The sequence below is a fragment of the Aspergillus steynii genome (genome assembly GCF_002849105.1).
Source record: "Aspergillus steynii IBT 23096 chromosome Unknown P170scaffold_2, whole genome shotgun sequence".
NCBI classification, from domain to species: Eukaryota; Fungi; Ascomycota; class Eurotiomycetes; order Eurotiales; family Aspergillaceae; genus Aspergillus; species Aspergillus steynii.
The window spans coordinates 297929-309115 of record NW_020194399.1 but is presented as its reverse complement, the minus strand read 5'-3'; the positions used below and the strand labels follow the sequence as shown (position 1 = coordinate 309115).

General features: G+C 53.4%; 4 protein-coding genes across 4 annotated transcripts; 2 read left to right on the top strand and 2 right to left on the bottom strand.

Moving 5' to 3' along the window:
- Window positions 1-17: 17 nt before the first annotated feature.
- On the top strand, window positions 18-3750 carry P170DRAFT_453206 (Clavaminate synthase-like protein; the record flags this gene model as incomplete). The annotated part of the gene is made up of 10 exons (XM_024851346.1): window positions 18-262; window positions 321-799; window positions 883-1210; window positions 1802-1895; window positions 1946-1997; window positions 2064-2380; window positions 2450-2596; window positions 2665-3053; window positions 3126-3435; window positions 3513-3750. The coding sequence occupies exons 1-10, from the start codon at window positions 37-39 to the stop codon at window positions 3748-3750; spliced, it is 2580 nt and encodes an 859-aa protein (XP_024706801.1). The 5' UTR covers window positions 18-36.
- A 212-nt stretch (window positions 3751-3962) lies between these two features.
- P170DRAFT_349731 (glutamine--tRNA ligase) lies at window positions 3963-6119 on the bottom strand (the record flags this gene model as incomplete). Its single annotated transcript, XM_024843757.1, has 6 exons — window positions 3963-4049; window positions 4097-4935; window positions 4982-5212; window positions 5256-5531; window positions 5578-5673; window positions 5744-6119. The coding sequence occupies 6 exons, from the start codon at window positions 6117-6119 to the stop codon at window positions 3963-3965; spliced, it is 1905 nt and encodes a 634-aa protein (XP_024706800.1).
- Window positions 6120-6870: 751 nt separating this feature from the next.
- Window positions 6871-8364, bottom strand: P170DRAFT_453203 (O-methyltransferase; the record flags this gene model as incomplete). The annotated part of the gene is made up of 5 exons (XM_024851345.1): window positions 8089-8364; window positions 7908-8034; window positions 7735-7858; window positions 7237-7688; window positions 6871-7184 (listed from the first exon to the last, which is right to left on the bottom strand). Exons 1-5 carry the CDS (start codon window positions 8272-8274, stop codon window positions 6871-6873), a joined length of 1203 nt encoding a protein of 400 aa, XP_024706799.1. The 5' UTR covers window positions 8275-8364.
- Window positions 8365-9505: 1141 nt separating this feature from the next.
- P170DRAFT_400388 (uncharacterized protein) lies at window positions 9506-11034 on the top strand (the record flags this gene model as incomplete). The annotated part of the gene is made up of 5 exons (XM_024846326.1): window positions 9506-9649; window positions 9705-10086; window positions 10141-10258; window positions 10425-10475; window positions 10566-11034. The coding sequence occupies 5 exons, from the start codon at window positions 9506-9508 to the stop codon at window positions 10954-10956; spliced, it is 1086 nt and encodes a 361-aa protein (XP_024706798.1). The 3' UTR covers window positions 10957-11034.
- Between the last annotated feature and the right edge of the window lie 153 nt (window positions 11035-11187).

The window sequence follows — 11187 nt, the reverse complement described above, 5'->3', positions numbered from 1 at the left end:
CTTCTGATTGCAACTGTATCCATTCAAACAATCACCATGTCCAAGGCCTTCGCTCCCCCCATCCTCGACTTCTCCCCCTTCTACGGCGACGACTCCGCCGCCAAAGCCCACCTCGTCGACCAGATCCGCGAATGCTGCCTCTACAACGGCTTCTTCCAGATCACGAACCACCGCGTTCCCCTAGACCTGCAGAAACGCGTCATGAAATGCGCCCAGCGCTTCTTCGAGCTCCCTTTGGACGAGAAAATGGCCATTGACAAGAGTACCTCCTCCCCCCTTCGCCCCTCTCTACCCAACCCTACGTCAAACTAACCCACCAGACAAAAACTCCTTCAACCGCGGCTACGAACTCCTGCGCTCGCAAATGCTCGAAATCGGCACCGGCCCCGAACTCAAAGAAGGCCTGTACATCGGCGAAGAAATCCCCCTCGACCATCCCTACTACCTGCAGCAAAAGCTCAACTCCGGCCCTAACCAATGGCCCGCCAGCGTCCCCGACGCCGCGGAGTTCCAGGCTACTTCCATGGAATACTACCACGCGGTGATGGACCTGGCGAAGGATATTCTCGGCATCTTGGCCCTCACCCTGCACGTGGACAGCGACTACTTCCAGCCCCTGACAGACGGCGCGGTCGCCACCATGCGGTATCTGCATTATCCGGCGCAGCCGAAGGATCAGGATGAGAAGTTGAATCGGGGGATTGGAGCGCATACGGACTTTGGGTGTGTGACGCTGCTCTTGCAGGATGAGGTGGACGGGTTGCAGGTTTTGGATGTTCCGAGTGGGGAGTGGTTGGATGTATGTTTTTTTCCCTTCTATTCTATCATTCTCTCGAGTTGGATGTAGTTGGGTCTGGTTGGAGTTGCTAATGGATACAACAGGTGCAACCTGTCCCCGGCGCCTACGTTGTCAATCTCGGCGACCTGTTCATGCGCATGGCCAACGACAGGTACAAGTCGAACATCCACCGCGTCATCAACAAGTCTGGGAAGGAGCGCTACTCCATTCCCTTCTTCTTCAGTGGGAACCCTGACTATCTGTGTGAGTGTCTGCCGAACTGTCGCGAGGAGGGCCAGGAGGCGAAGTACCCTCCCATCACGGTCGAGAATATGGTCAAGGGAGCGTATAAGCAGAGCTATGGCCGTGCGGAACAGTATAAGCGAGATATGAAGATGAAGGAGGATAGGAAGTTGGAGATGGGGCCGGCGAGTGCTGCTGTGGGGGCTTAGCTAGTTGTATTGGGATGAGTTAGTTGATGAAGTGGGTGTATGGTTATGATTATTGTGCAATGTATTTTGATTTATGAAACTGCCTTTACAAATCCTTCTGTTGGCCTCGTAGTTAATCTCTAGTTAATACACACCGCTTTCTTCAGACTCATTCTATAATTTCAATCTTCATCACTGATGAATAACACACCGCCCTTTATCAACCCCCTTAAATCCCGCTAAACATGACCTACCCCAGACAGCAACACCCTCCTATCTCAGTGATGCAACGATCAGCACTCAGAAGTGGAGGATCCATCAGCGTCCATCCATTATCAGCTTCCCCCACTCTTGGCTCGCCATGACACTTGGCCCTGCACTCCGCGATCCAAACACTAGCCCTAACGGCCCGTTCGGGATGCTATTTGAGCATCGCCAGTCCAGACACCTCAGGACCAGGAACCCAAGCAGCTCCTTGCACAGCGAAAGGTAGCCAATATGGACGCCATTCACCCAAACGAGAAGCCAAACACTGAGACTCAACCTGGCCCTCTCCCCGAGGAGCTAGGAAAGGTGACTCCCGTCGACGCAGAAGTCGAGCAGTTTTACGGGCACTCAACCAGCGACGCGTACCGGCTGAAGTCGGAGCTCGTCGGCAGATGCATGGAGGAGATCGGCATGGGATGGTATCGTGCTTTTCCTCCGTGTCAGCAACTCGATGATGCTGACAGGTTAGGTTCCAATGGAAGTTATTTGTCGTCACGGGGTTCGGGTGGATTGTTGATAATGTATGCTGTCCTTCTCTCGTCTCATCTGTCGGTGAGGCGTGCCAGCTAACTCATCTTGATCCTTAGCTCGCATCTCAAGGTCTCCCTAGCGTCCAGCCGCCCATTCGTCAGGAGTTCGCCGGTATCTCGCAGGTCAGCTATAGCTCCGTCGCTTACTATGTCGGTATGATCTTCGGTGCCTCGTTCTGGGGCGTATCAAGTGACTTGATCGGGAGACGGCCTGCATTTATGACCACGTTGTTGATTGCGGGTGTGTTTCTTTGTGGAGCTGCTGGAACGATGAATTTCGTGGCGTTCAGTGCCCTTTGGGCTGTTATTGGGACCGCAGCGGGTGGAAATGTCCCGGTTGATTCGATGATCTTTTTGGAGTTTGTGCCGGGGAGGTGAGTCTCTTTCCCTTTTCCACATCTTGATCCTGGGTAGGAAAGAAGTGTGTTGGCTAATAATAGTAGCCATCAATGGCTCCTCACTGCTCTCTCGGCATGGTGGAATCTCGGCCAGTTGGTTGTCTCGCTGATTGCGTGGGTGTTTCTGGCGAATTATAGTTGTTCGACGGACGCTACGCCAGAGACTTGTCAGAGGGGTGATAATATGGGATGGTATGTTTCTTTCCTTACCTTGTTCTCTTCGTACCTGTCCTCCTCGTTAATGCGTGATGTGGCCTTAGGAGATACACACTCATCACACTCGGCGCCCTCGCTCTCGCTTTCACCTTCATCCGGATATTCGTCTTCACACTCCCCGAAACACCGCGGTATCTGCTCTCGCAGGGAAAAGACCAGGCTGCCGTCGACGCAGTCAACTATGTTGCCCGGCAGAACGGGAAAGAGGAGCCTTTGACGATTGGCATGTTGAGGGAGATTGATGCACGCTTGGGTGGTGGTAGCAGTGGTGGTGATGGTGAGACTGCAGAGTCAGGCGGCGCCGGTCTCTCGACGCGCGACATCCTGCGCGAGAATATGAAAGACTTCAACGGCGAGCATTACCGCGCCTTGTTCGCGACGAGGAGTCTGGCTCTGCACACGGTGATTATTTGGGCTGTTTGGTTGACTATCGGTTAGTTCCTTGCCCTTCCCTCCTCCTTTTCTCTCTGTTCTCTTCTAACAAATGCAATGCAATGGTGGATAGGAATCGCATACCCCCTCTACTTCAATTTCCTCCCCTCCTACCTCGCCACCAAATTCACCGATAACTCGTCTCTCTCCCTCACGTACAGAAACTACTGTATCCAGTCGGCCGTCGGGCTTGTTGGGCCCATCTCTGCTGCGTTTCTGGTCAACACGTTCCTCGGCCGACGCTGGATGATGGGCATCTCGGCGATTGTGACGGGCGTGTTTCTGTTCGCTTATGTGGGCGTTAATACACCCACGGCGAGTCTGGCGTTTACGTGTGTTACGGGGTTGTTGGGGAACTTTGGTGAGTTTGCCATCACTTCTATGTACCTTATTCCTGGGGGTGGGGATGGGATGTGCGCAAAGAGCAATTGTGCCTGGGAGAAAGGAGAAGGCTAACGAGAACAGAGTATGCCGTTATGTACGCCTTCACGCCCGAGTCGTTCCCTGCGCCCCATCGAGGGACGGGCACCGGGACGGCGGCGTCACTGTTGAGGCTGGGTGGGTTGGCGGCCAGTCTGATCTCGTCCCATACGGGGTTCACGACGGCGCCGATTTATGTGAGTGCGGCGCTGTGGGTGGCGGTGGGGGTATTATCCTTCGGACTGCCGTTTGAGACGCATGGGCATGCTGCGATTTAGTTTTGTTATCTTAGGCCAGGTTGGGTTGGGCTGTTGGAGTGTGAGTATCTAGGCGGGTCGTGGTCTGGAGGCGAGGATGTAGGCTGCATGCAATGGATGTATTCTTATTAACCTTCCTCGATTCAGTAACTCGTAAACAACTCATGCTCGTAGAATTTTCGATCGCCGCTCAATCATGCAAGACAAACTCGTCGACTTCAGTAGATATCGTCCTAATTGGCGACCTTGCCGGTATCCTGCTTCAATGACACAATGCGGTTGAGCACCACCTTGTCCTCGGTCGAGTCCGAGTCCACGGCCTAGAAATATTAGTATGTCATCATCACAGGAAGAAAACATGACTTACAAAGTAGGCAACACGCATCGCCTGGAAGCGGACACTCTCCGGTCCACTCTTGCCCTTCTCTCCAGCAGCCGCTGGCCAAGGAGCCCGGCGGCGCACTTCGTCGAATCCGGCCTCCACCAGAGCCTCGGGGTAGACCGTCTCGCTCTTCTCGTTGATGTCGTTCAAGAAGCCACCCTCCACGGAGGTCGGGTCGTCGGACTTGAACAGCGGGTCGTGCACGCGAGCTTCCACCTTGCGCGATCCCTCCGGCACCCAGTGAATGAAGGTCTTGGGCTTCTTGCCGTCCCGGTCGAGCACCGCACGCACCTCGGTGACCTTGCCGTTGGCGTCCTTGGTAAAGGTGGTCGCCTTGATGGGCAGGGAAGCCTTGAAGAGACCAACCGTCTTGCCCGGCGCCAGACGGAAGTAGTCCTTGCTGTCGGTTTCACGGAAGTCGCCCCGCTCGATGTAAACCGTCTTGGTCCAGGGGAGCTTGTGGGATCCCATGGCAGGGTCCTTGGGGGCAAAAGGAATGTCCAACTCCAGCTCCTTGGGGTCGACGGTGTCCAGGTCTTCAATGACAACGGGGAGCGGGTCCAGGACAAGCATCAGACGAGGAACGCGCGTCTCGAGATACGAGCGCACCGACTGCTCGAAACGAGAGATCTGGATGAGGGTCTGAGCGGTCGTAACGCCGAGCTCGTTGATGAAGGACAGAATAGCCTCCGGGGGAATACCCCGACGACGCAGAGCGATGACGGTGTATAGTCGGGGGTCGTCCCAGCCGCGCACATAGTTGCCGTCTACCAGCTTCTTGAGGGCTCGCTTGCTCATCACGGTTCCGCTGACGTTCATGCGGCCTGCCCAGTTAGCCATTGTCCATTTATGAGATGCTTCCAACCTCACCATATTCACGCTGCATAGGCTCATACACGCCCAGCGACGTGTTCAGCCACTCGTAGCTCTCCCGAGACAGAATGAATTCCGTCGTGCACAGACTGTGCGTGATGCCCTCGAAGCTATCGCAGAGACAGTGAGCGAAGTCGTAGGTCGGGTAGATCTGCCACCGATCTCCCGTCCGGTGGTGAGGCTTCTTCAGCACTCGGTATGCCGCCAGATCCCACATTTGGGGGTTGCCTAAAATGTCAGTCGAGTCTTAGCCAAATATCAAGGTTCTCACCATTCTCAATATCCTGCTTCATGCGCAGGAAGGCCGTCTGAGGCTCGTATTTTCCGTCGCGCATGTCGCGGAACTTCTGCAGGTTGGTCGCAACGTCCTGCGCGGCGTGCTCGCAACGGAATCGCGTGCCATTCTTTTCTCCGCCGCGCTGCTCCTTGATCTGGACATCGCTGCAGTGGCAGACGTAGGCCTTTTCGAGGTTGATCAGCTTCTCGGCCAGCTCGTACAGCTTGTCGAAGTTGTCGCTGGAGTGCGTGATCGTGTGAGGTTTGAATCCTGATCCATCAGCATGTATCACCCCGGGGAAGCTCTGGTTTCATACCCAGCCATTGAATGATATCCTCGATCGCCAGGAAGTATTTCTCTTCCTCCGCCTCCGGGTTCGTATCATCGAATCTAACCATTAGCTCGCGTTCGACTCTTGGCAGTGCAATCAATACCTCAGAATCTGCGACAGTCAGCTCCGTTCCATCCTCGGACCCATTAACCTACAGTCTGTCCTCCGTGATACCGCGCAAATCCAAAGTTGATCGCAATGGCCTTGCAGTGTCCCAAATGCAGATATCCGTTCGGCTCGGGGGGGAATCGCGTCACGACGGGCTTGACCGGGCGTTCACGGTGCACACCGGCCAGCCAGCCCTGCTTGAACATGGCATCAGGGTCGAGCTGCTCCTCGGGAGCTTTGGCGGGCTTCGGGGCGGCAGGCTTCGGCGGGGCAGCGGCTTTGTCGGCGGCGGCTTTCGTCTGGGCGGCCTTTTTGGCACGCTTCTGCAATCGCTTCTTCAGCTCGCCCTTGGAGACCATCTCCCCGGTCTCCTCGTCGAGCTGAAGCTTGGCGGTGTTCTCGGCCAGCGCGTCGGCCATGGTGGGCGATTGTGGGTGTTGAGGGTGTTCAAAGGGAATGCGACTGAATGATGAAGAAAGTGGGATGTTTCTTTCTCTCGTTCTGCGTCGACGGAGGGGCGAAGGCGGTGACTCACTCGCCAGCCAATCATCCTGCGTTCGGAGATAAGGCCGATCAGTCTGCCACGTGACACCGGTCGAGCCTTAGCTATGAGGCATCTAATACCGGGTCTTGACCATTTGGTTGTCATTGCTTCAATTGCGAGCATTCTCCCTCCCATAATCACCCCTGATTCCTCTCTTGAAGCCAACGCTGGAGTCTTCGAGTCAAGATGATGGATTACCCGATCGGGTAACCCGATGGCGGGGATGAAGGCGGTGGCCAAGCATCCGGCAGAACCTTGCCGCCTGAGGCATCTATAGCCTAACCCCTTTTGGGTCTCTCAGGTGTCTCCCTTCCTTGTGCTCTTCGGCCAGGACGTCCAGTTCTCGACTCTTGAGGTTTATCATTGCTTTTCTAAACAGTCGTCTCTAGACATTGTCTTTCACATCCCCTTCTGAACAAAACTGTCACTCTAAAATGTTCTTTATTACTGGCTTCATGGTGAATATATATATCTGCAAATCCAGCCTCTTTCTGATACAGTACTTCTAGTAGACACCGACGATTGGGCTCTGTCATGCTGGCTTTCAAATATCCCAACAATTATGACCTATTACGCCAAGCGAGTAGCACCTATAGAGATAACATTTAATGCCACAGGGTTGTCAATCATTGAGGCTCGGCTTCAATGATCCCCTGTCCGTCACCCGGAGGAGACCAGAACTTGACCACCTTGAAGCCAGCTTTATCCAAGAGCTGCGCCCACCGATCTGCCGTTCGCTCCATACTGTTGCAGAAGATCATCATCTCCCAGTCCCACATGGCCTGCAGCATTGCGCAGTCCTTGTCCGCCAGAACGAACTCTTCGATGATCAGCTTGGAGTATCCCTTCTTCATGGCAGCATGGAGCTGGGTCAAGATCTGTTGGCTTTCTTCGTCCGACCAGTCGTGCAGGATGAATTTCATGTAGTATGTTCGGGCACCTATTGGACAATTAGCTTGGTTTAGCTGACTAGAGGGGATTCAACGGCATACCTTGCACAGGTTGCGGCTTGAACAGATCAAAGGGCTGTCGTTCGATCATCGGATCCTCGATCGTGCTCTCTTCAAGAACGTGCGGAAGGTCCTCCAGAACAAGTCGTCCAGGTGCCTGGGGAAACTTTTCCTTCAAGGCCACGAGATCATGGCCTCGTCCGCCGGCGACGTCGACAAAGAGCACATCCTTCTCGTCGCCCTGGAACCCGTCGATGATGCGTTCTTGCACCGGGAACCATTCCAGCCAGCTCGGCCGACTTCCTCGATCTCCCTCCATGAATGTGTTACAGCTGTTCAGGTAGTCCGGGTTCTTCGGCAGCCAGTCCCAGATGACTTCATCCATCTTCTCGGCGTATTGCAGCGGGCCGTTCGTGGCGCCTTCGGGATTGCGGAAGTTGGTGTTGCGGAGGAATTCGGGAATCTTGGCTAGTGTAGGCATGCCGACGTCGAAGCTAGCATAATTAGCAAAGTGCGAGGCTATGGTATGGAGATACATACATAAATTTGAGCAGTCCGATGCTCAGTCGGTCGGTCATTTGCTTGGTCATGATCGTGGGCGCGTATACCCGAGTCTCGTGCTCGGCAACGTATCCAATGCCAGCCAGGATGCGCAGTACGCGCTCTACATGGAGTCAGTTCCATTCATGTCCCAGTTCTTCAAATGATCTCACCCGTCAGAATTGGACTGGCATTTTTGACTGCAGCCAGTTGCTCAAGGGCCATGGGCGCATTTCTGTCCGTCAGCGTCTGGAAGATACCCAGGTCGATTCCGATTCGCACGCATAGCGCATGAGTGGGCTATCGTTGACAGGTCAGAAGGAAATGATGAACAATTATATGCGGCTTGAATACCGAGTATGCAAGGTTGTACACATCGTCCTGAGGCTTCTGGAACGCTCTCACAAGACCCTGCGCCGCCTTGAGGGCAGCCAAACGGTCCTCTTCGCGATTGCTGCTCTTCAGCGCATCTGCAGCTTGTGTGATCTGACCGATAAGGTCACCGACCTGTTCCGTTCCAGCAATGGTGTTCGTCGACATCTTGAGGGGCGAGTTAATTCAGGGAGAATTGGATAGCCAAAACAAAGGAACACGGAGACAGGACCACGACAACCCCGAACGACCAAAGCCCGGTAAAAAGGCCAGACCTCGCCTAACACTTTCCCCTGGAATCGGCCGTGGCGGGGAAAGATAGCGACAAAGAACGCTTCCCACATGGTCCAACGCCCGAGCCAATGGTTTGACAATCCTGAATGAGACCTGCCCTGACTTCCAAGCTCCTCCCTATTAGATCCACATACTGTTCCAGGCAAGAGACATGGGAGTGGGTCTGGTGGAATTAAAATGGGCAAGCCGGACGGCCAGTGGTGGTATCCATGGCAGGGTTAAAGGCGACGATCCCGCCGTTAGCTGCGGCCCGGCTACTCCGCGGCGACTAACAATGGAGCCACTGGCTTTAGTGCCAGTTTCGAGACACTTGAATGGCAATTCATCCGCAAGAGAGACGACGGTGGCGTCTGGGCATGCAATTTTCTACGCGACGGCTGGCCTGTACCCTGTATGCAGCTCAGATTATGACAGGTCAAGGAGAACAGGAGATTGGGGTCACTGCCACCGCCTCATAGTGCTGGTTTCGATGTCATTTGTGGTAGGCACATCTGACCCTTCTACCGAGTAGGACGGCATTTCTTGGGTCTCATATTTGAAGCCTCATGTCTCCACGCCATTTGGAGGAAGATAGAATGAAGACAGAAAAAGAATCAAAAACGACAACAGAAAAAGAAAAAGTAAAAGGCCCAGGAGCAACTGGGATTACGACAGCAATAGTCACCTGTATTCACTCTGCTTCCATCGGCTAGAAGAGCGAGTCTCCACCACTATGAGTCGCCTGAATCGAGTCTGGGCGCCGTTCTCTCGGCCCCAATAGTGGATACCAAAAGTCTCGTCGACAGGAACCAGGATCAAGATCCCTCCATCGCTGTTTTACGGACCACTGCTCTCTGTCGGCTCTTAAGCGCTGATCCTATTGCGACCACTCCACTGCCAAGACACTGCACTGATTTAGACTGTCTGAAGGCATTCTTATCCTCCATTTCTTTTGCATTTCAGCCTGAAGATGTTGCACGCAAGATGAGAGTCTACCGATGCATCCGGCACTCATACTAATTTTTGGTGTTCTTTTTTTTCCACGTTTAGGTTTCCCTGGACTCCATTCCTCACGAGTCAGTTGAGTACAACCAGGCAAGCCCCAGACCTTGGGGTTCAAGCTAGAATGGAGGATCAGAGGATAAGTCTGACTGGTGTGTCTTGGGGATTTGGAAGCGTCTCAATCATCGTCGTTTTCATCAGGGTGTATACCAGGACTCTATACACCCGTCGAGCGGGATGGGATGACTTCTTCATTGCGCTTTCGCTGGTAAGGTGATACCTGACCTCTCCTAGGTTGCAATTCTAACGCGAGCATTGAATAGGCCAGCGCAATTGTCTGCTCCGCTCTGGTGCAAGTCGGGGTTTCATACGGATTGGGCATGCATATGAACGATATCCCTGACCCAGAGTCGCAGATCCAGGCATACAAGTACACGGTGATCGCTCCCAACTTCTCTGTGGTCAGCACCACGACGGGGAAGATTTCGGTTGCGATCTTTTTACTGCGTCTGATGGGCCCGACGGCTTCGGCGTGGCGACGATGGTTTCTTTACATTCTAACAGTCATCTCCATTGGAATGAACATTCTCGCCATCATTGTGATCATGGGGTTCTGTAGGCCACCGGAGAAGATTTGGCGTCCGGAGACACCGGGGTCTTGCTTCAGTTTGGAATTACAGCTTGTTGCTGGAACTGCTCAGGCTGGTAAGCATTATGCACATGTGATAATAGGCGACAACCAGTGTTGACGATATCTAGCATTTAATGCCGCGGCTGATTTGGCACTGGCAATCTTTCCGGCATCCATCTTTTGGAGGGTGCAGCTGGCTCTGCGTCTGAAACTGGCCGTTATTGCAGTAATGGGAGCGGGTGTCTTGTGAGTATGACAGGAACACGATATTGCGAGGTACTAACATGGTGTGAAGTGCTGCAGCTGCGACGTTGACAAAGGCAATTTTGTTGAAGAACCTTCCGGCTCACGCAGATATAACCTGTCCGTTTTGATTTCCCCAATGGTTTACCAGAGACTGACACTCAACCAGGGTCTTGGGCTCCGATCTCAATATGGTACACGTAAGTAAGCCCACCCAATGGTCACTCCATGATCTAACCTTCTCTTGATGTCTATAGAATAGAGGTATTTCCCTCACCAGAGCTCTAAGCCTCGCCCCATTCTGATAAAGTCAGATGTACGTCATCATAATATGCGCCACCCTCCCGACGCTTCGCCAATCCTACTTCGCCGTCCTCAATCGCTCTACCCACGCATCCTCATCCTATAATAAATTCGAGCATTCCGCCAGATCCGACCAGAAGAAGCCTATCCCGCAGCCTCGACGACCGGTCGACGCATCCCTTTTTGAAACACATATGACGAATTTCCAGGAGGAGCCGACCCATCAACATAGTTCCAGCCAGGAGAATATCCTGCCAGGGGAGGCTATTGATCTCAGTACGATTAAGAAGACAACCGAGGTCCATGTGTATCAGGAAAGTAGATCGGATAGCAGCCATGCGAATCCGTACTTTCCGAGGGAGAATCCGTTTCGGTCGTCAAACCAAAGTAATAGGTAGTAAGGATAAAGCTTTTACAGGATGGGAGTTTTGTCTGGGTTCTTGAAATGGCTGCGTGACTTGTGCTTCACAATTTTCTGTCCTTCGTTGAAATGCAAATTAGACACTGCAGCAGACGGATGACCGCACACTTTCATCAAGGTTGATTAGGGGTGGGTGTTTCTGAAAAAGGATGGAACCGGCCCACTCTGTACAATATAGGCACTCATGTAAAAATCTGTATACCCCTCC